The sequence below is a fragment of the Tympanuchus pallidicinctus genome, unplaced genomic scaffold, assembly GCF_026119805.1.
Source record: "Tympanuchus pallidicinctus isolate F22 unplaced genomic scaffold, pur_lepc_1.0 scaffold22, whole genome shotgun sequence".
NCBI lineage: Eukaryota > Metazoa > Chordata > Aves > Galliformes > Phasianidae > Tympanuchus > Tympanuchus pallidicinctus.
Genome location: NW_026294739.1, coordinates 10,021,585 through 10,046,290, shown reverse-complemented (window position 1 = coordinate 10,046,290; position 24,706 = coordinate 10,021,585). Strand labels below are relative to the sequence as shown.

General features: G+C 38.0%; 1 protein-coding gene across 1 annotated transcript in view; it reads left to right on the top strand.

The window, feature by feature from the left end:
- The window catches only part of SLC9A9 (solute carrier family 9 member A9), a 171,051-nt gene extending 146,722 nt beyond the window's left edge, over positions 1 to 24,329 (top strand). The window contains 2 exon segments of the mRNA XM_052685348.1: positions 22,894 to 22,999; positions 23,524 to 24,329. Coding sequence (XP_052541308.1) covers positions 22,894 to 22,999; positions 23,524 to 23,748 — 331 coding nt within the window. The 3' untranslated portion in view covers positions 23,749 to 24,329.
- The last annotated feature ends 377 nt before the right edge of the window (positions 24,330 to 24,706 follow it).

The following is a 24,706-nucleotide window of genomic DNA, read 5'->3' as shown; positions in this document are numbered from 1 at the left end:
TTAATATTAAATTATTATATTAATTTATTAAAAACTGAGACATGGAAGCAAAGAAAAATAGCTATAAACAGAATAAAGAATGTGTCTGAGGTGTGTCTTATAAGACATTTAATACATTTGTGACTGAAATGGTGACCTGATAATACACATAAATTGCCTCAGACCCAATCTCAGCAGTGAAATGAGGAATATTAGAGGAATCTGAGTGTAACAGTGACTGAGAAAGGAACTTAGCCTGCTAAATAGTCCTCTCCACTCTGTGTGTTCCCACACAACATCTCCCACACTACTCTCTCTCCTCCTCCTTCCCAGTGGCTCAATATAATTACTTTTTTCCAAAGCCCTGGCTACTGGAGAGCAGCTCCCTGATCAGAAGAGGCAGCATTCAGTTATGAAGGAACAGTCCAATTTTCGAGATTGAATATGTTGAGAGAACAGATAGGTAAATCTGTTAATTTTGGGGTTAGTTGGCAAAGCACTACTACACGTCTTTTAAGATACAAGTGAGGCATGACTGCTTTACCTATTTTTTTGTGATGTTTAAGTCATTAAGATCACCTAAAAATAGTCCTGCAAAAGATCTGCTTAATCTGTAGTCAAATCTGCTGGTTGATTTTTTTTTTTTTTTTCAGAATACTGGTTTTTTTTCTGCATGTGTTTTCTGTGAACAACTTTTGTTGCTGACTCCACAAGTGTCTTTTTTCAGTGTCTAGCCTCCAATGCACAGATGCTGTATCTATCTGAATACTAACATAAAAAGCTTTAAAATCTTGGGGACAGGTCCACTGTATGAGAAAATATTGCATCCCACAAACCTGGCTTTTTCAGTACAGGAAATCCTTGCTGTGATTTCAGCCCACAGAAAGCAGTGCATCTCAGCAGTGGACTATGCCTCATTAGGAAGCAGAGAGGAGCAATCCCAAGTTGAAGAATAGCTGGCAATTTTAGAGTAAATACCTCAGGTGGCTAAGTAGGGTAAATGGAATTACATAAATTTCCACTTTGCAGGCAGATTCCTGAATAAAGTTGCTAATTCTAACAATAATTCTTAGACTTAGTATAATATTTCTTCTCCTCTCCATTTTGTCTTTATTCGGTGGCCCAAGGATATCAATTACTTGCTGCTTTTAGTACAAACTGACTTGATTTGCGCAGACGTCTTGCATGAATTACTCCTCCTATTATTGTATTTCTCTATGTAAGTAATTTTCTCAAAAGAGTTGCAGTACAGAAGTAAATTAAAATATATTTTTTGCTCCTGATATACTTAGGACTCCTCTAATCTCGTTTCATATAATAGCTATAGCATAATATGTAGGATAAACTCAGAGAAACAATACCATTGAATTGAAAGGCACATTTTCAGTATATTCAACTGCTATAAGAGCATGAAAAACAGCCTACTGTAATACTTCTATGAAAGTATCCAAAATGAGCAAGTAGCTTCCAAGCTCTTACATACTTATCAACCTAAACAGCAGGCACAGTAGTTTTTGTCTGTGAACCCAGAAGCACCTGCATTTTGTGGTGCTAAATTTCTGCCCTGGGTGTCTGCATTTCCACCTGGGAGCAAACAAGCAACCCAGCTGCTACTGTCATCCTGGAGCAAAACTCACAGCATCACCCCCACCTATGCCATCAGTCTGCTCCAATTCTCTAGATGTGCTTAGATGACAAGATTGTGCAGGTTTTTCCTATTCCAACAGAGCTTGCTGGCCACGTAAGTTATACAAGAGCATACAGTTTAAAAAAAAAGTGGGAATTCCTTCAGGTGCTTATGCCTCTGTTACTCCTAGTGCAGTGACTTTATCTTGCCTAAGCAATGAAATACTCAATGAAGTAGAAAGAATAATGAACTCTAAAGCCCCAAGTGTACCTTGTGAAGGAAACTGAGGCTCAAGGCCATGTCCAAATAAATAAGTATTGATAACATTAGACAGGATAAACTGATAGCCACCACGGAACATAACATCATCCTGGCTGTTTCAGACTTCAGCTCTGGATCTCACAGAGTAAATCTGAACTGAAGTCTTCCCGACATGGTCTAGCCCCCTGGCCCATGAGGTATTCAGATTTAAGGGGATGGGGCATTATTGTTACAGATGGTAACTAGCACCATATCCAGTTCAAGGCCCCAGGCAGAGACAGACTCGCTATTAGGAGTATCTGCTAGAGCAGAGACCTGAACAAGGGGAGGCACCTCTGCTCCCCAGTCTACCTCAGCATTCATCTGCTGTTTGCATGGCTTTTCATCTGGACTCTGGAGAATCCTTGTGCCTAAGCCTGGTTTGTTACAGAACCCAGAGCTCATTACTGCAGCATGCACTTGGGGAACTTGGAGTTAGGTGGTACAATACTGAGCAGTACAACACCAAAGTATCCTGAAGTAGCTCAAAACCCTGGAACTTGTTACAGAAACTATTGTGATAAGGACCCTGTTGTACCTCAGCAGCAAGTGCTGTAACTCCTGTGCATGTGCCTACTCAAATAAGAAAGATCCAAGGAGCAATGAGAAAATGGAATACCAGCAAGGGCTATAAAACCGAATCCCATAACCTATTGTAACAAAACTATATCATCACTTTAAAAAAAGCAACTATAATATAACGATCGCCACACTTGACTGACAGCTGATTACGAAAATAAGATACTTCTTTCCCTGTTCTCAGAGACATTTCCAACTCTGGCAGTGGCACAAAACAGAGCCCTCTGCCCAGCCGCACTGCCTAGACAGGATATAAGAAAGGGAAGCAATCCATCTGAGAGGTCTGTGTTGCACAAGCTTGGTGATTCTTTTTAGCCAGCAGCTTGCTTTATGTGACTACAGGTCTGTTGGCATTACTTACATAGAAAATCTCTCTTCCCTGTTCTCAGCAATGCCCAATTAAGCAGGCTGGGAAACTTATACCCAACCTTTATTTTAAGTTACACTGGCTCAACAGTGATACTTTAAAACAGATTGAAAGCAGAGCAAATCTTTGAGTGGACTCTCGTAGTTCACTGGGCACTCAACAAACCTAATTTATGTCAGAATTGCTTTGATTCAGTACTACAACTCTGAATGTAAACATGCCCTGAACTAATAAATAAAGTTGCAAAAAACTGCAAAAAATTCTGAGCACTATGGTTATTCTTTGGAGAGATACCAAAATTTAATACCACAAAGAGTATAACTTCACAAACAAATCAATTTTTCAGAGTTACCATCTCTGTTTTGCACTGGCTCCTGGTGTGCATACATTCATCTGCACACATGCACAAATAGCCTAAGGGGGATTTTGTGTATTCAAACACCCATCATCAAGTGATGTCTTCCTTAAAAACAGGAATATGAATAGAACTCCAAAAGTCTGTGAAACAAATTGGACTTTTTACATTTGTTGTCACAACCTTTTTTTTTTTTTTTTAAACCAATTATGTCAAGTCCTAGAATCAAAATGTGAGAATGCTCCTGTGTTTTCAGTAATATTTTTGCAATCTTTCCATATCCACGAACAAAGATACTTAGTTAACCCTTTAATGAAATTTATTTATCCAGATTGAGAATGCTTTGAAAGGCTTTGGGGACTAGATGGCATTTGGTCCTGCTTTTTGCAAAGGAAGAAGTTTACTCCATTTAAAAGATAAAGCCTTGGAGGACATAGCTTTACAAGTACATCATAATAAGAATGCCATTGTGCATAATGGTGCCATCCACCTTCTCTAATAGTTTATTTGCCATCACTTCCTCTAAAAGAGGAAAACGAATGCACAGATTTTTATTACAATAGACTAAAGACCATACACCTATATGCCTCTGTAGGAGACTGTCAATGACATCGACTATATTCCACTGAACAACAGAATAACTACTAGGAATTGTCAATTTCAGTCCCAATAAAATCAGATCAGCAGCTGTGACTGACAGTAGCATTCTATAATTCATCACAGCCAGTTTCAAGGCCTGATAATATTCAGTGGCAGAAGGAAAATCAGTGCATTCATACCCAAAAGCTAAAGGAAAACTCATTTTGAAGAAATTTTTCTTGCGCTGGATAAAAGTACACTAAATAAGAGCCATTTGGAAGACAAAATGAAAAGCAATAAAGGTAGCTTATTTCTTATGAGTTTGGTTTTTCAGGGGTTTTGTTGTTTTAAATTCTGTAGTGTGATTTTGAGCTCTCACTGAACAAAATAAAATCGTATGAATAGGAATCGTTTTATCTATAAAATTCGAGGGTAAAGGGTAGAGAGTAGAGAGGGTAGAGAGTAAAATGAATGGCAGTGTGTGTATGAATATTGTGTTGGAAAACCTTCACAATATAAGGGCAAAACCCTGCTTTATATTTTTATTATTTCTACACTGTTTCTCAGAACTCCTAGTAACAAACTAGGGACTACAGTGTGCTCGACACTGCATTAGAATCAAACACAAACCCTGTATAGCATAGAGGATAGCAATCTGCCAGGCACATTACCACGCAGACAGAGGGAGATACAGAATGACACTTCCAGACAGTTATCTGACAGGAGAATAGGCTGTGGTACAGGAAGATTAATTATTAATAAACACTGTGCCTTATCTGGGCATTTAGGGATAGTATTTGGTTGTGGAGCATGGAGGAAATGGGTGACTGCAGCCTAAGAGCAGAAAGCTTTAAGAAATTTAGGTAACTTTACATATTTAGAGTTTAAATCACTAGTACTTTTCTGAGGAAACTCTGCACTGTAAGAGGCAACACAGACAAGGAGCACGCTGTCTAAAGATTTAACAGGTTGATAATGTGCGTGAGAATGGTTCAACAGTGACAGAATCAAAACTCCTAATCTAGAGGGAGATGAATGATAAAGTGGGGCAAACCCATGAAAATGATGTCAATCAGATAAAATCTGAGGAAAAAGAGAAGTCCTAGTAGAAGAGAAAGAAGGAAGGGCAGACTGTGCAAATGAACACTCGTGTTATTTAGCATGCAATCCCTTATTAGTATCCCATTAAGCATCAACAGCACAGCAAAATAGTTCACTCTTCTTTCAAAGCTGCAATATTACTGTTTCAAAAGTTAGAAAATTACTATTGCCAGTCCATCCCTTCTGCATGCAGTATGTACTGATACAAATTGGGTAATGTTTTTGAGACCCACTTCTGTCAATGCACAGAAGTTCTTGTTCTGACTGTCTTCCTATCGCAGGGCTTTTGCCACCTTCTAATCATCCAACCAGACATCAGGACTTAGTGACTATAGGGAGAAGGCTAAATCTGGTGAGCCTCCTCTCCCAAATCTAGCTTGCATAGCAGAACACCTGATGACAAAAAAGAGGAAAGTGAATCACAAGCCTTTCCTACAACAACCGTCTGAAAAGTGAAACTTCACTAAAAGAGTGCTCAAAATTGGAATGATGAATTCAAATACTTTAGCTGCTTTACTGTGGCCACATAAGTGTCATGAAGTAAAACTTACCAGCACTTGTAATGAGCAAAAGAGAGCTTATTTTCCACCATTGTGTGGATATTTAATTTCCTTGAAATTAATTTTATTTTGAGCAAGTGTTTCTTAACTTATACTATTTAGGCTGCAATATACTGTCTAGTATGAGTGTGGTGCATTTAGGTAGCACCATATTAAGAAAATCAGAATTACATTATTACTAATACTGTATATTTGAATTTTCCATCTACGTTAATCCTCATGGTTTCTTACACATACATGCACACAGAGACCTACTGCTACACCTTAACACAAAACTAAACTGGAGGTAAATATCATACCATAGAGAGCAAAAAAGAATGACTTCACACAAAGGGCCACGAACACCGCCTGGGAGTTGGACCTGTCACCTGAAGCCTCAGTGAAACCATCACGTATTTTCTAGGAGTTTTTCAAAACAGTAAGGTCAAATAGTGGTCTGCTATCAAAAGTTTCCATGTCTTAAATTCCTTGCCCTTCCCATGTTACCATCTCCTTTGGGTCAAATCACCTGACAAGGCTCACAGAACACCTCACTGACTGTCCCACAGTGACAGCAGAGGAAGAACGTGTTTCCTTGGCACTGTGCTCACACTGCCAGTGCAAATGACAGTCAGCCTGATGCTACAAGAGAAATGACTAGAAATAACAAAATCAAGGAGGGAATTGTACAAGGAGAGAATGTAACTTCTGGTTATGCCTGCAGTAAATGATATTCACAAACACAGCTAGGGACAGCCCTGTGCTGTTGCAGTACACACCACCAGCTTGCCGTGTTCTGATGCAGAACAGACACATTAGGCAGAGCGTGTCAGTTTCTGCTCTTATCCAGTCCTTGAACTCCTCTGCAAATACCTGTCAGAAAGGACAGCTAGGAACTATGTGACACATTTTTCAACCATAGATTTCAAAGTTCTTGCTAAGATGACTGTCTTTACCACTAATCTTAAAGGTTAGAAAAAGAAAGGGGGGGGGGGGGAGAAGGGAGGAGGAAGTAGGCTGGAGGAGAGATGGAAAGATAAGCAGCCTGTCAAATATCACAAATGAAGTCAGTGAAAGACCAGGGAGAATGCAGACCTTATATTTTCTTGGATCATACACCTTCCAACACAGCTTGCTGTTTTGTGAACCACATGAAAACCAGACCAAATATTCTTTTTCACGTGGCAGACCTGCCTATCACCTTGGAAACCATGAGTTCACTAAATTGTTTGTCACAGGACACCAAAACTTCATCAAGTTACTCCTTCAAAACTTCATCATTACAGGATCATTTTATTCCAATAACTGCCTCCACTAGTTTAAAATAGTTTCTCAATTTCTTCTGTCCCTCATTTCTCTCAATTTCAAGTCTCTTTCGGTCTCAAAAAAAAAAAAAAAAAAAAAAAAAAAGAGCTAATATCAAGGTTTTAAAACATAGTCCCTTTAAAATCTCATTTGTTGGACTTTCACAGTGTGAATTAAAAATAATTAACATTATGGAAAAAACAGTCAGTAAGAACTGCCAAGGTCTTTTGAAAAACCTGTCTATTTATCCAGACTTTGAACTACAGAGACAAAAGCCTCTGCATTTCAAACGGTACTACTTTTTGAAGATATTTTAAAGACACTTTATTTCAGAAGCAGGGAGAGTTGCATTAATAAATTCTCAGAAATAGAGCAGACTACAAAAATATACCACCTTCTGAATTCACAACATGGAAATCTTTGCTTAGTCAATAATTTGCTGGATTAAAATCAGAGAATCCTTAGAGTTGGAAGGGACCTTTAAAGGTCATCCAGTCCAACCCCCCTGCAATGAACATCCACAACTAGATCAGGTTGCTCAGACCTTGGTCCAACCTGGCCTTGAAAGTCTCCAGAGATGGGGCACTGACCACCTTCCTGGGCAACCTGAGTCAGTGCCTCACCACCCTCTCCATAAAAGACTTTTTCCTTATATCCAACTTAATCTCTTCTCTCTAAGTTGGAAACTATTTTCCCTTGTCCTGCCACCACATTCTCTGCTAAAGTCTGTCCCTTTCTTTCCTGTAGCTTCCCTTTAGATACTGAAAGGAAACATACCTAAGTTCATGTTATTCAAGAGGTGCTTTCTTACAGCCAAATCTAGGAATTACAAAAAATATCCCAAAAAGCTGAGGAGTGATAAATCTCGTTATGCCTATTAAGTATTATATCTAAGCAATTCTAGAGAAAATTGCATCTGATTTCAGATGCTCAGAGCCATGTTGCTTTTCACTCCAGCTACTAAGCAATTTTCCTTCCCTTACAGGGTGTTGTCATTGACTATGTGCTCATCAGCTAAGGAGGAAAATGTCTTAAGCAAGAATGTTTTGCAGTGTGTTCTCATTTATTTAGTCACTGGATGCTTGATCATATTTGATACTATTAAATTTCTTCCCATTCTATTATTGTTGTCTCCAAGATTCTCTTTTTGCTAAACGTAATCTAATTGTCTTCTGCATTGGCAATTCCGTCCTAATTTGCAGCTGTTTATAAAATCCACTTCTGAAAACTGCTTTCATATCCCAGTTACATTTAAAGGTATGATCACAGGAGCAGGGCCCAAGGCACACCTCACACAACCTCTCTCAATTCTTGGATTGAATGTAAGCCTTTTGTAAGATGACGCAAGCTGCCTACAGGGGAAATTAATCTTGTAATGTGTTCTATTCCCTTTTGTCTCTCTGGAATATTTTCCCATGAGGCATTGTATCTCACATGTTTTACTTAAACGTATATATATTTGATCTGCTACCTTGACCTTGCCTAACAAATCATTTATCTTATCAAAGAAAGATACTGCTCTAGCCTGACGCAATCTGCTTTTGTTAAAGCACACTACATTTTATCCAATTTTCCATGTAACATAATGCCCTTGATTACCCTTTTCCTTCAATATCCAAAGACTTTGCTTAGTACTGTAGACAGACTAGTGTAGCTCTCTTACCCCCAAAATATTTATAATCTTCTGTCCTTGACAGCTATCCTAGGTCAGACAAAGCTATATTTGTATGTATGGCTGGGCCCTAACTGTGCTGTTCAAGTACTTTCTCTCACAACTGTATTCAGTAGGAAAAAAACCCTTTCACCTGAACAAAAATGTCCTTGGAAAATTGTCTTTTCCTTGAAGCATTAGGCATCTAAACCCAGAAGCATTTTTATCTGAGAAATTAAAAATATTTACATTATAATTGTTAACCTGTCACCTCCCATGAATTGTTTTCTGATCAGAAGAATCTTCCCTTCTGATGTACAATAGTCAAGAACTGCTATGACAGAATCCAGAGTAATTTCCCACTGTCATGCTTAGATACAGAAATTCATACACATTTCTGTCTCTTCAAAAGCTATTGCCTGCAATCTATGGAGATATAGCAATAGCCAAGGGACCTGCTGTAATGATAATCCAGCAGAAAATGATTAGCAACACAGGCACAAAAAGTATTTGTAGTAAAGCTGACATAAGCCTTTACATAGATCATGGCAATGCCAATCATCCAAAAGGGACAAATGAAGGGAAATTTGCCTTCTAAGATGTTCCTTCGGCTGATGTGAAACTAACAAATAACAATTGCATTTAGGCCTTTCATAACACTGATATTGACAAGTCATCGAGCTCCTGCCAACTACTGTCATACTAGATTGGGTGCTGATCCTGCTTCTGGAAACTGTTTTTCGTGTCTCTCTCTTGTATCTCAACTTTTTGAAACCACTTTAAGATATGGACCTCCACACTGGGTATACAGTGTTTCAGCACTAGCTCACTAACAGTCTTTGTGGGTATTGACACTAGTTTTATTCTTAGCTCACAGCTTACATTGTTCCCCCTACCCCAGACCTCACTTCTTAGCTACCATCCACAACTGCTGCGGAGACTGTCGGCTCTTATTTGTCTCTAGGAACGCAACTAAAGGAAATATATTGGAGTGAAACCAGCTTATGAAGCAACTAAGGTGCGACTGCATGACTGCACTGCCTTTATCGTGATTTAATCTATATTATCCATCCATACATTTTTCCATTACCAACAGTGGTGAAGTTACCAATTTTCAAATTTTCTACTGATTGCTCTAAAATCTGCATGGAAACACTCACCAATCCATGGCAGTTCTCCACCAGCAATTACTGTTTTTAGACTATCAACCAGCCAGTTCTTAATCATTGTAATGCATGTCTTATTGATACTGTAAAGTGCTAATTTCAATCATAATGTCATTATAAATCTTACACAGCTTATTAAATGCAGATCATTTTTATCAATCAAACTTGCCATTTCTTCCAAGGATAAAGTCTGATTTGTCTGACAAGTTCTTTTTTCTACATATACAACTTTCTACAGTCTTATGAGTAGGTTAAAGAGATACTACTCTACTACAGTTATATGTTTTCTTGAAAGTTTAGATAAAAAGATTCTGAACACACAGTCTGATGTTCCATCTCTGAGGTCTGCATTTGTAGACATAGGAGAAGTTTCTAGTACCAAATATCAGAATCTGGGATCTTACTTTAAAAATTTATATCAAGCAATTTAAAATTATGATTCATTAAGCCTGGACTGGTCCTTTTGTTTTCATATTTTTTTAAAAAACTATTTGCAATGCTAGGCCTCTTTTATACTTTGGCCACAGATTCCACAGTAAATAGGGGAAAGATAAATGTTGACTAGTATAAAATCGTGTCTTCAAAGTTTAGATAATGTCTAGTGCAAAACAGTAACAAATTACAGGCCAAGACAAGTACATTTATTTGAGCCTTTCTTACTATTTTTTTTCTCTTTTTTTTTTTTCCTGAGAATAATGTGACCTTTCAGCCAGCTCACTTCCTGGTGAGCTAACTCTTTATCTTCTCAGACACTGCATAAATGTCAACCATTTCTATACTGCAATGTTACGTAAATTTCATTAAGTATTCAAAATATGACTATATGACCACTGCTGCTAAGACATCCAATGGGCTCATAAGCATGTTTTAGATTTCCCAGTTTCTAAACTCTCCACAATTCTGCCTACCATCATGGATTTTACAAAGCTATTAAAAATTGTCATCCTCTTAATAGAAGTGACTTCATTCTGGATTATTAATTAATGAGATAGAAATCTCACGTATGTGGTGAGGAGTTCAGAGCAAGGATTCCATTGAACAGAGGAAAGAAAAAGAAAAGCAGCAATCTCAGTGAATATGTTTCTTAAGCAAATCACAGTCATGGAATTCTTGCTTGTGCACTGTATAGCTAGCTCTTGCTTAATGAATGACTCATGGCTGAAGTCCCAGTAGCTGGCTTCTCAGGCTATAATGAAACACTGAGAACAAGAAAACCTCATGCTCATTCATACTGCACTGTACATTTCCCCATCTTTTCTACTGTTTGCATTTGGGTCAGTGTCTACATTGTTATGTGTGCAATGCATTGCACCAGTTACAAAGAAGAAAGATGCCAAACGAAAACAATGATGTATTTCATCGTGTGTCTCCAGAATCCTTCTTTGGAAACATAATGAACTGTGAGACGTGAGGAAGGCAAGCCTCAACAAAATGGCTTAACCTCTCTGAAACTGCTGCCTAATATCCACAACATCTCTTGTAACATGTCAAAGCTATCCTGTAAAAGGGATTACGAAAACATTTTATCCTTTAGCCAAACACAGCAATGACAGCATCACAAGGACGCAGATTTTCTCATGCTGTGGCAGATCCAGGTACCATTGTGCTGATTTTCCAACAACAAATAAAATAAAATAAAATAAAATCCTCCAAGTAAACTTCATAGGTTGTAGAGTGGGAGACCTAAGGTCTAGCACCTCCTGTTGTCTCAGCTTGCACAGCTCTACATGTGTTACAGTATCTGATTAGGCCTTTCTCACACAGCCTGTGATTCCTGCAGGAAATGATTGCTGCAAGTTGAATACCTGCTGTAAAACAATACTTTTTTTTTTTTTTTTTTGCCTGAAAGCAAGTACCTTTTCATTCTGTTAAGTCCTTGCATACCCTTACAAATGTAGTAAAATAGTAGAAAATCTTATATATTCTCATTGCAGTTTCTAGTCTGAAACACTTACATTTGCAAAATGATACCCCTTCCAAAGCTTCAGTCAAGCAAAACTCATTCTGTTTTCCCACAATCATCCAGCTACATTTCCAACTGTACATCTCAAGCTCTCCCATCACAGCGCACTGCTCCCAGTACTGCTCTCCAACATTCACAGTCCCCAGGAAACTCTTTCACACAAAGACAGATATTAAGAGCTTGGCATTCCACTGCAGACTAGACAGGTAATAGAAAGTGTGAGAGCAGCTATCCTAATGGAAATATAGTGCTAGTTTTTAGATTTGTTTCTATATTTCATAAATTTCTCCACTGATCAAAAAGCAGTTTAATATGAATCCTCTGTACTGTTATTTTAATCTGCCATTATTCCAAACAAAATACTTCATTTAACCAATTTAGATTTTTAAACTGTAATATTAGGATAAATACCTCACATTTATTTCTCCTTGCATTATTAAAGCTGCTATTATTCTTTTTCAGTAAAAATCTTTCTTTTGCTAGGATCTCTGTCATCATTCATTATCCTCAATTGTTCTTCACCCTGAAATTTCCATATATCTTCATGAATGTTGCATTGTATTTTCTAACTGGTCTTTCCCTACTTTAAAATATCCTTTCAAAAGCAAAGATCTGGCTTGCTAAAAGGCTGCTTTCTTTGGATTACAGTGGAACCTATTCCTGTGCAATATATTCCCTTCTTCAGACACTGAGCCCTCCACTTCTTAATGTGCTTTCTTCACAAATCCATTAGAGACTTTCAACTTTGTTCAGCTAGCTAATTGTGCACATAACATGGGTCACACATCAGAAAAAGCTGCAAGAGAATCCTCAGATATAATCTTTGGGCCAATCTGCTCACAGGACTAAAGGTTCTCAGAGGATATATTAAACTAAACAAGCTTTCTATTAACAAGGCTTTACAGAGGCTATCCTGCTCTCAGCAGCTCAGCAAGATTAAAAGACTTTTCCTTTTTTTGACACTCCCAGCAGCTCCCTTATTCATTACCTGTCTATAAGCACAGTATGTTACATGAGTCAGTATAACATTATTCCAAAAATAGAGATAGAACATGCCCTGTTTTTCTTACGTGGTCTTTGAATCTACTCCCTCATCTGGAGTGAGTATTGTTTCACACAAAAGTGTACAAATAAGCAATTATATAATGTTATGACTGAATGGTATGTTATTACTTCTGGCTTTGCCACAAACTTCACCCAAAAATGATCATCTTGGTGTTCTGCTTTTATATTCAGTAGGGATACACACACCTCTGATCGCAGGGTAGCTTGTTCATTCATATTACTACTGACCTATCAGTCTCCCCTCTGTGCCAGGAATGATCACGGCACAAATCTTCCTGGAAGCTACACTATGGCACATGGAAGACAGGGAAGTGGTATAGGAAATCCAGCATGTTTTCACCAAGAGCAAATCCTGCTTGGCCAATCTAGATGGCCTTCTATAGAGGTATAACTGCATCAGTGGATAAGGGAAGAGCCACTGACTGCACCTATCCAGATTCAGTAAGGCCTTTGACACAGTACCGCACAGCATCCTTCTCTTCAAATTGGAAAGATATGGATTTTATGAGTGGATTGACTGGAGAATCAAATCCAGAAAGTAGTAGGTAGTCAGTGTCTCAGTGTCTGCATGGATGAGCAGTATCAGTGCTGGGACTCTTTAAAATCTTCATCAGTGACATTGACAGGGGAATCAAGTGCACCCTCAGCGAGTTTGCAGATGACACCAAGCTGAGGGGTGTAATCAATGCTTGAGGGTCCTAGACCAGCTTGAGCAGTGGGCCCAGGAGAACCACATGAGATTCAATAAATCCAAGTGTAAGGTCTTGCACCTGGGTCAAGGCAACCCCCCTCTGCCAACACAAGCCGGGGCATGAAAGAATTGAGTCCTGCCAAAAGGGACCTAGAGGTACTGGTGGATGGTTAGCTGAACATGAGCCAGAAATGTGCCTTCACAGCCCAAGCCACTGACCGTATCCTGGGCTGCATCAAAAGAAGCATGGTCAGCAGGTCAAGAGAGGTGATCCTGCCCCTCTACTCTGCACTGGTGAGCTGGAGTACTGTGTCCAGATGTGGACTCCGCTGTGCAAAAAAGACACTGACTTGTTGGAGCACATTCAGAAGAGAGCCATAAAAATGATCCAAAGGATGGAACAACCTTTCCTACAAGGAACTAGAGAAAAGAAGGGGACGGATTCTTTACCAGAGTCTGGGGTGACAGGACAAGGGGAAATAATTTCCAACTCAAAGAGAGTAAATCTCAATAGGAGATAATGAAAAAATCGTTTCCAGTGAGGGTGATGAGGCACAGGAACAGGTTGCCCAGAGAGGTGGCGAGTGCCCTATCTCTGTAGACTTTCAAGGCCAGGCTGGACCAGACTCTGAGCAAACTGATCTGGCTGTGGATGCCCCTGTTCGTTGCAGGAGAGTTGGACTGGATGACCTTTAAAGGCATCTTCCAACTCTAAGGATTCTGTAATTTTATGATATTGAGTAAGGATTCTGTAATTTTATGATATTGAGCTAAGAGATTAGCTGTCTGTTCTATCTTTCACTGCTTTACCAAACAGCTTTCAACAAACCTTCAGAGTTTTATTCTCTTTAGAATTACTGATTTCTTCTCTTTTGGCGTGATATCCATCTTCTTATTTACTTGTCTTTATTCCCCAAGCTCATGATAGAGAAAGAGGTTAGTTTATTTTATACATGTCATTCTTCATGTTTTTTTCCTTTCTAAAAGATATACGAATAATCTTCTGTTTCCCAGTTTTTGTCAACATTCACAAAAACAGGTGAGCATATAGGATGCATTGCTCCTCCAGGCCTTTCTTCCCCATTCATAGCTCATCCTTTTCTTACAAACTTTTGAAGGGTTTTGTTTATTTTTCACAGTGTTTTCGCAAACAGGATTATATTTCCCTTTCAAGTTGCACTTCCATAACCAGAATCATTCTTTGCATCTTGGCAAAGCAGGAAGCTGAAGATTTTGACAGAAAATATCTCCACCTGTGGACCATTTTAAATGTAACTGTGCAGCTATATCTATAAAGATAAAATAACCAATTTCCTGAAAAAAAATGCCAAAGAGTTCTTTCCCTATTGGAGCATAGCTTTGATGCACTGGCTTCAGTTCTCAACCATGTCACCAGAGGACTGTAAGCAAGAATATTATTCCAGCTGCTGCTTTCAAAGATCTAGTTGTCATGTCTTGCTTTCATTGTAGTATCTTTGAGCTGAATGTTTGGAAAGTATGCTCACGTTACCTTCTTCCTAGCCATTCCTGCTCCCATCTGCTTCCTGCTCTCTTAACTCTCCATTTCAGTAGCAGAGGCTATACAATCAGTGCTAATCCCAGTAACAGTATTAATAGGTGTGAGATCATCATACCTGATATCATTTATTTGCAAGAGGTTTCTAGAAGCTTTGTAGATTTCGTTTTATTTGAATCCAGTCTTTTTTCTAAGATGTATTTGAAGTAATTCATTAGGTCAAAACCAATTTATACTTCACTGTGCTTAACCTTTAGGTTTAGTCTCTCTGCATCTTGAGAATGACTAGGTTTGTGGCCAGCAATGTACACAAACAGTACTAGTTCTCATTTTTCACACATACATTTTTGGGGCTCATTCTCAAGCAGGTGGTAATGTCAAGAACATCCTTCTGAAATACCATCTTCCATGCAGAGCACAGAAATCCCTGCTAACTTGCTTGCTCTTCTGCACCTATTCCTTCTGCCAATACTGGGGCTGAAGCATCTTATACAACAGATGTGTTTCATGTGAAGAGCTTGAAAGTGATCTCACCTGAGGCAGATGGCATCAGTCTTTTTAAGGTGTTAAGGTTCTATGCACAACCAGGTCACAGCACTGTTCTTCCTGTCTAATGCAACAGGTTTGCTTGCTCATGTCAGTGCTATCTCTGGTTTTGTAACCAAGCTAAAAGGTATCCACAAGCCAGAGTTTCCTTTCTGCAAGGAAGATTACCATTCACACCACATGTACTATACTCAAGCTGCTCAAATAAAAGTTTTCAAGGGTCCTGTGAGACTTCCTAAATCTTCATATATGCCAGGACTCTTTTTTTATTATTATTATTTATTTCCTGAGAGGAAATTCTTTCTATGAATATCATTGCCATTTAGGTTTTCACAAGCCTAATGATTTTAAAGTTTTTATTTCTGTTGTTGACTTTTACATCAAAATTATTTCATAACAATCTATCTTTAGTTTTACCTTTTTGTCTCTTAATTTCCCTGATATGTGGAAGATGCTGTGTTTGGTTACTTATATTTTGCCTCAGGAGCTCAGCTTTTTTTATGTCCTAGAGTGAAATTCATGACATCGAACTTTAGATACCTAATTATTGGATAAGTCTAATCTAGTTGTTAAGACTCTTCTGTAGTCAAAGGGAAAGAAACTCATCTTAGTTTCAATTCCAATTAGCTCAAACACTGCAGGACGAGACTGCCTAGGGATTTGCCTGTGTTTCTTTATTGATGAAAGACTGCTAGATTAGCTTTGTTCTGCATATCCTGCTATAAAGTGTCTGATGGTGGGGAAGATAGATCCTATGAATGATGCCAGTTGTGAAGCATGCACTTTTCCCTGCAAAATCACATGCACGCCAGTAATACTCTTCACATTTTTCTTTCTTTTTCTGCACTGTCACCCAAAGGATATTTTTTTATTTTACTGTTTGTTTGGGTTGTTCTTGGAGACACTATAATGTGCAACTTCGAGAAGGTTCTCAGGCATTATCCAGTAATAGAGAACATCTCTTTTTCAGTCTCCTATACAGTATCTCATTGAAAGCTACCTCTGACTTTAACATATGCTCTCCTGTAATGAATTATATGGCTGTTGTCATAACCAGTCTTCCCTCTCCATTGTACATTATCATGGTTTCATGGCTTTCATCAGTATTCCACATCATAACCTTTACATATACGTAACAGACTTCATTCATTCTCACAGGGGCAATTCAAAATGTAGACATGTATATGATTATTTGGTTGCATTCTGATGAGAGGGGTGGCTGTTGTTAGACAGATGGTCATTTCCTTGTTTTCACATTATACAACTGATGTCAGGGGGGTTGTTTCTTCTCTTTAGATGCCTCAGATAGTCTGCATCTTCCAGAGCTTTCTAATGCTAATTTGCCTGACGTTCACATCTGTTCACGTATTTCATCTGAGTATTATACGAGCATTCTCCTACCCTTCCTCATGTGCTACCCTTCTCTTTTCAAAAGTAGCTGCACTATCCACTCATCAATTATCTAAGCAAGTTTCCATTTACATCTCAGTTTTTTTCTTTTCATGTAAGCGTTAAATTTAGAAAATAATAGGCTTCAAATAACTTGAGTAAGATGTCTCAATTTTCTTCTTTTCATTGAGCTCTCAAGCAGAAATCCATGGTCTGCAAATACACCAGACATTTTACTCAGTGCATACCCGATAACAAGCCACTTATCTGTCAGCAGCTACTTATCTGTAAAAAGACTCAACTAAGAATAATTCTATCGACTCTTGCCATTTTGCACACATCTCTACAGGGCCTCTAGTTTCAAAGCGGAAAGCTTCAAAATTTAGTCACATTCTGAATAAAAGCCAGAGTTTGTTCTTTCCATTTGGCTTGGGAACCTTACTGTAAGACAGACAGACTTTCCTGTGAGAATGTATTAAACTAGTTTTTATTACCCCTGATTTTCATCCATCCTCCCTACCCTCAGGTGTGACTAAACCTAGTAATCACTTAAAGAGACAGAGTAATTTGACTTTGTAGGCCTGCAGTACGATTCCCTTTATCCTCAGTTGCTTAGTACTGCAGATTACAACAGTGACGGAATATTTTTTTAATCCACTCCATTTAAAAAAAAAAAAAAAAAAGAGAGAGAAAGTCACAAACAGCCAGACTAAATTCACTAATACTGACTCTAAATTAAAATATCACTTAGAACAGATGTAGTTACTTTTCTTTAGCTTTCACCCCCGTGCAGTTCAGGTTATCTGTACAAGTTAAATCACCTTAAATTTTGTGGTATTTTCAAAAGTATGCTTGTGATTCTAAGGATTTAATTTTATATAATCATGCTCTCCTTTTTTTTTTTTGAACCACTCTACACCAATTATTCCCCTTCTCCTGAAGAAAGTTCTTTCGTACAAGAGGAAAGATCATCCTCCTCCCCTATAAGGGTCATTGAACTTAATCTACCATGTATGCATTTAAAACCTGGAGATGTCTCTGTGCCTCACCAGCTCAGTCATGCACACAAGCTGTTGTACAAAGTAACCAAATAATCTCAGTCAGCTGTTAGCAGCAGCTACCCATGTGCAGAACTTTGCCAGATAATCAAAGTTTCGTGGTTTGCTTGCTCCTATGCAAACATTTAAAAAAAATGGAAATATTTGCTCTTTATACTATCACATAGCTAGTGTTAAACTCCTCTTTAAAAACTGAAACTCTCCCAAGTTGCAAAATAAAATATGCTGTTATTATGGAAAACACTGAATGAACAGAAATATTTTCCTTAATATATTCTATATGTTTCTTCATAAATACAAAAAAGAAATAATAAACTCGTGACATAAATAATTCACAAACTCCAATTTAAGTATTCACAACAGGGTAACTTTAAAAATAAAAGCTGCAGTACTAAAGAAACCTTCACAACACTGCACAGTGGAAAGATTCTGGGAGTGGTGATATTTGCCTCTAGAGACTTATGCCCACAGCAGAAATTAACACCTAGCAAAGCAGTATTTAGGGGCATACTTGTAACAAATGTGTACTTATAACACAGCTCACCTGCTTTAGGAAAGTACTCTTAAAAAAATAAAACAAAAAAAAAAAACAAGATGTAATTTTTACTGGTATCACAGGAACTCCTGCACTTCAGGGCTTTTTAATAGTCAATATTGCAGTGTGAGAGCATTTGCCTCCTTAGGGAAGTGTGGAATTACACTGAGTTACAGAGCCAGAAGGAGGCAAAAGGCAAAAAAAAGGCCTTCTGAGCCAAATGCAGTACTTCATAGAACTGAAAGTGAGCTGCCATATGTATTTATAACTGTGGCCACTTCTGCTCATGAGATTTGGGGGTTTTTCCCCTCGTCTTCAAACTATAAATTAACTTTCCCTCAAAAGCTCAAGTTGAGCATAAAGAAAACGAGGATGTGACAATTACTGTTTTGCTCTATAGCAAAGCCATCAGAGATGGAGTAGGACTTGCTCCTCGAGCAAAAGAGAAATGTGTTTCCTTTAAGTCTTTGATTCAAAACAGTCACAACATTTCTGCCTTGCTATTTTGCTCTTTGAACAGCTTCATATCATTAAGTTAAAAACAGCGATTTTACCAACGTCCTCCAAATTTTGTCTGATGATGAGGTTTTAACGAAACCATGCTCATTTCAGCTTACTGATTGAAAGAAAAATTGAGATCCCAATTTCTTCATTCTGAAACTTGGCAAAAAACTGTTTTCAAATCTCAGAATTTTCTGCATAATGGAAATTATCAATATGCAGCTACTGACGTTTCTCATCAGGATTACCTGACAACTCTCATTTGAAGATTTCATTCATTCCTATTACCTGTAATTTTGTGAAACATTTGATGTATGAAAGGAAAACTTCCAAATTTCTGTAACAGCTGTTTTGAGCTGTGTGTACTTTTTTTTTTTTTTTTTTTGGGGGGGGGGGGGGGGGGGAAGGACCAGATAAAAGTCAAGAAATTCCAAGTTTTCCCACTGAAAAATCCTCAAGAGATCTTCTCTAAATGATCTATACTTAGAAGAAAGACCTCAAATTCCACCTTGGAGATGTGAAAGTTCAATCTGAATGTCACATTGTACAGCTTTGAAAAGTTTGCTATCCATATGCTTTCTACAAAAATCAACTTTAATTCAGAAGCAACTCCCTGAAGGTCCTATTGCTTTTGAACATGCTGCATCCTCCAACAGCCCCTGCTTCACTTGCTCAGCCTTGTCAGCCCCCAGCAAACCATCTGTGAGAAGTTCACTTTAGGCCACATTGGCCAGACATATCTGCAGAAGAGACCCAAAATGCCATCTTCCTGACTATCTTCTCTGCAAAAGCATTATTTTTTCTTATTGCTGAGTAAGAAGTAGTCACATGATTCAAACTCAGAAAAGGAGAAGCAGAACCAGAGAACAGTCAAACGCTGACTCCGGTGCTGAGTCTGGCAGCAATGAAGGTGGTAGAGGAACTGTGCCCAGACAGTGGGGACCGCAGACTGAACTGTCAGGCCAAAGGGATATTCAAGTGACAACAAGGGCTCCCAGGGTACAGATTTGTGAGAGTAGAAGCCTGGACATATGAGGGCTCAATGGAAAATTTAGTATTTGATTACACGAGCAAAAGCACACTAACATGCCAGTATTGTACCCTGATTATATGATGGACCACACATGTGCATACGAAGGCATATCAAACTCAGTTTCCCAACTTCAGAATTACCACACCGCTTTTCCAATAATAATAATGCTCTTTACACAGTACAGTATCTGAGCCATTCTGCCCACAAAGAGCTGAAATGCAAGTCTAAGAGTAGGTTGTCTAATGCAACCTCTTTCCCCAATCCTGTATTAGGAAGGCATAGATTTGGTTAGACAATAATTTCTTAGTTCTGCTAAGAAACCACTTTGGGGTTTTTCTCCAATTTTTAAAGCAGCCTCAGTGCAAAAATCCATCTTATTCTATTACTGTATTTAAATTCTTTCTCGCAGGAGATGCAACCAGAGCCACTGGAATGTGATAAGATTTTTTTTGCTGGTCTTAAAATGCTGTAAACCATGTCTGATATACTCTTGAAATGCCAGCATCACACATGGATTAAAATTCCCCTTTCATGCTGCACTGAACAATGTGATTACGTCTGTAATACCATAAAGAAACCATGCCAACAATAGAGAAAGCATTTACAGCGCAGGTCATTAAAACATGACAAATAGGCCCAGCAAGTTAAGCTCTTTCAGTGGACTGAATAATTAATTACTAGTTAACTAGTAAGGAACAAGAGGTAAATAATTTATTACTGAACCAGAAGCATCATAACAAGATGGAGAAAAATGACTTCACTTTAAACAGCATCTCAAGAGACTGAAAAGCAAAAGCATGGACAAAGCACAACAAATGTGAAAACGAAAGAGATTTAGAAGATCTGTCACAGTCCAAAATGAAGTCTTCATATGAGTTCATGCATAGCAACCAAATACTTGCTGAAGTTAATCCTAAAAGCAGTGGTGGCTCAAAAGATCGGGGAGAGGAAAAGAGTTAGGGTAGAAATCTCCACATTGAAGATTACTTCTGGCCAAGTAGTCTGCATGTTTCAGCACACATCCACTATTCCCATCTGGTATGATGCTAGTCTATGCTATGCTATGCAAGCACATGTGCTGTCTGTACAAAGCACAGGAGGTAAACAGGACAAGTTAGACTGAGGGCTATATAATTCACTACAAAGTCTGCTTAGACACGAGGCCCCACTAAGAGATCATAGTTCAAAGAGGAAACGCAGAGAAATATTCATCTTCTGTTACTTACACTGGAAGAAAATAAAAGAACAGAATGGAAGGACTTGGTTTAATCACATGAAGCTTCCATTAAAAGACTCAATTTTTCACACTGGGTCTAACAACTCAGTGCAAGTGCTTCCAGTTGTTCATACTAACAATGTCAATATTTCCAATGATGAAAAAACTAGAATTAAGCTCTTATTTGCAGGGGTTTTTTTCTAATCAGGTTCATTTTTTGTTTTTTGAAATGCTGAAAACAAAACAGCTCTAACTGGCAGCTTCCATACATTGCATTTTAAAAATAGCTCTTAAATACTTGGCACTTGGGAGGACTTTTCCTTCGAGATTCAAATAAAAGTGGGTCAGGAAGGCTTTTTTTTTTTTTTTTTTTTTTTTCCCCCCTGCTCCTACAGAAAAAGATATAACCTGATAGAAACTTTCCTACACAACCCCATCAGATTGGCACTTTGATAGATCCCACCCGGATTGTTGTTTTGATTGGATTTATTTATTCGAGTGGATTCAACATTCATCTTTCCCACTAACTCTGGATGAGGGAATCACATGATCTTCCAATAGATGCAATTAAGTTTTTTAGAATTGCACAGGAGAAAATATACATACAAATAAAAGACTCCACAGAACAACTGCTATGGCTGTAGTACAGAGGACAGCCAAGTGCATAATCTAGCCTTTCAATCTATCTGAGATTTTGAGGGTGTTTCAGTGACTCAGTTTCTTCAGTTGACAGTTTATATAGAGTGGCTAGAACAGTGGTGCCAGACAATAATGAAGGAAGAGATGGTACTGGAAGGACTAGGTCTAAGACACTCACTGAGTATTTCTACAATATTTCTGCAGAACTCAAGTCATCATTCACTTTTTTATGTCTACTTTCCTTTAAAGGAGGGAAAGAGAGAGAGCTGGGACAGGAGGAGGAGACAGGGACCAGAATCAATAATGAAAATTTTCCCTTGTTTGCAAATAAATAAATAAATAAATAAATAAAAATAAAAAAATCTGAGACCTGCTTACCAAAAATCACTTGGCAAGTTAAAATAACAGAGAAAATATATCAGCTTGAGGGAGCTGCTATTGGCAGATACAAGGAGGATATGTTTGCTTAAGATGAGCAGGTTTTTCTTTCATCTCAATACAGCACTTTTGAATGAAAAAAAAAGATAGGAAAGACGTGTCAGACATTAACAAAGCCTGTTCTTAATGTTTGTGCATGCTTTTATGTAAAGAAACATTGATATATAACAAATATGTTGAGTGTTGTAAAATGACTATGCAAAACAAATGTATTAAATACTAAAGATAGAGTATTACAGAGAATAACATTTGTATGCTCCTCAGAATAAAGCAACTTGATACTTGATGAAATATTCTTTGCCAGTTGAAGAAATCCATTCACCTTACAGAAAACTTAGTATATGTTTAAGAAACTGTTAGCTACCGTTTTCGCATAAATAGCTGATACAATTGCATCTTATGTGATTATAACAGGAAGTACTTTAAAAAGATCGCATTTTTACAGCAAACAGTGGATGAGAGCAGCAAGCAGAGCAATCTAGTGCGTATTGCACCTCTTCCAATTCCTTTTCCCATTTCTGTATTCCATGACAACCACTTCAACCATTCTGCTGTGCTTCCAGACAGATTTTGAACACTGCATCGTAAAGACTTGTGAGAGGTAAAAATCAATGCAATAATGGATGAGTACATAAATACTATTTTGCTCGTTTCCATCCAGTTGGCTGATGCCCTTATGCTTTATAATGAAGTTTCCTACAGAAGCATCTTAGTACCAAATTCACACAGGAAATTTTCTTTAACAAACTTCACAGATACCTAAAACCTATTTTAACACATGCTGGTCCACCTCTCACGACGACGTTACCTGACTGGTGTAATCCTGTTGCCAGAATTCTGACTAGCCCCAGGGCGTATGGCGTAAGTACCTAACTTGGTTAATGGTATTTCAAGTGTACCCCAAAAGTCACTGTACTCAATGGAACAGCCTGGCACAGTGCTTTTCCTAAAGCCTATTACTTTTATAGTGAAGGATTATAGGGAATTCTCCAGGATTGTAGAGAGGGATCCCAGAAGGTGCCATGCTGCATTGTGAAGAATGGACACACATACTCAGCTCACGAGTCAGATTTTAAATAATCCAGTCAGATGCTGAAAGAAAGCATTGGCTGCTCCATCTGACTAATTTCAGTGATATTTAAGCACTGAAATTATCCTAGAAATCTGAATAGTAAATTCACTTCACAGCACCATCCAAGAGCTGAACATGGTAAGCAACTATTTGCCCTAATCATCAAAATTTCTTGAAGATCATAAGTTAGTAATTGAAAGAATAAGGAAATTAAGTGAAAGGAATTGTATCTAACCTGTTCTTCATTTAAACCTTATAAAAATCCTCTTCAATGGTCCTTTCACTGGTATTTTTCCTTGTTTGAAACTTACAGGATCAGCTGAAGAATGAGGACACAGATTATATCATAAATAACGATGAACTGACCAAAAACTATGAAGCATCTGCTCACACACTAGTGCCTGCACAGGACAAAACAGGCTGCAGCAGCCAGGCTGCAGGCAAGGAAGATATTCATGAAGGAGACCTTGGATTAGGAGCATACAAACTCCAGCTTGAACACACTCCAGGTCAACCTGAGCTGAATTCATCAGCATGAACAGTGTAATTTTAAATCAGAAGAAATAAGTAAACCAAAGAAATAAAAGATATAACTTCACGAACAAAAACCAAGAAAACATATTAAGGTTTCTTAGATTTTTGTGCTAAGATGTTACCAAGTAAGTTCTGGTTTCTCTGTTGAAAAAAAAAAAATAGTATAATCTACACAACTACAATATGCAATTTTTCTTTACTGCAGCACTTCTTATTAATAAAAGATAGATACTGCCAGCCCTCTGTAAATCCATTACAGTCACATGTTGTCTGAGATAGCATTTGACTGCATCATATCCCTTTCACATGTACGCTTTCCTTTGAACATTAATTATAATCTTCAGTCTGCTGGGATGAAGACAAATACCTTCCTAACATACTCAGAGCATGTCTAATACAAAGCTCCTAGAACCTTTGTATTGAAGACTGGATTCTCAGAGGTGAAATGTGCTTATTTTACTCTGCTTCATCTTGGTAGCAAGGTCAGCTGTAGTTAGAAAAACAAGAGGAGAATTTAAGTATGAAAGTATTAATTATATCTGCATAAACGCAACAATGGAATAAACAAGGATTCAGTCTCACACACCTAGATGCCCTATCCCTATTATTATGTTCTAGCACAGACGAGCACTTGTACCTACTACATAGGTAGTGTAAACACAGGGAGAGAGCCAGGCTATCGTTAGGTCACATGCTTTTTCTCACCTCCAGAGTTTCAACAAACAGCAGATAATATTCCTGACTAAGCTTCTTAAGTAGGGTCATTCTTAATGCACACCATAAGCAACGAATTTGTCATCTCTGAAAAAAATGAGTCATTTTCATGAGTGTTTGTAAAGACAAATATATCTTGATTTCAACATAGATAGAAACTGAAATGCAAATTTAAATATAATCAAACCTTAGTCATTCTTTTCCAGCCTAATTAATTAGTAAATGCAACTAGAACAGCTGCTTTAAGC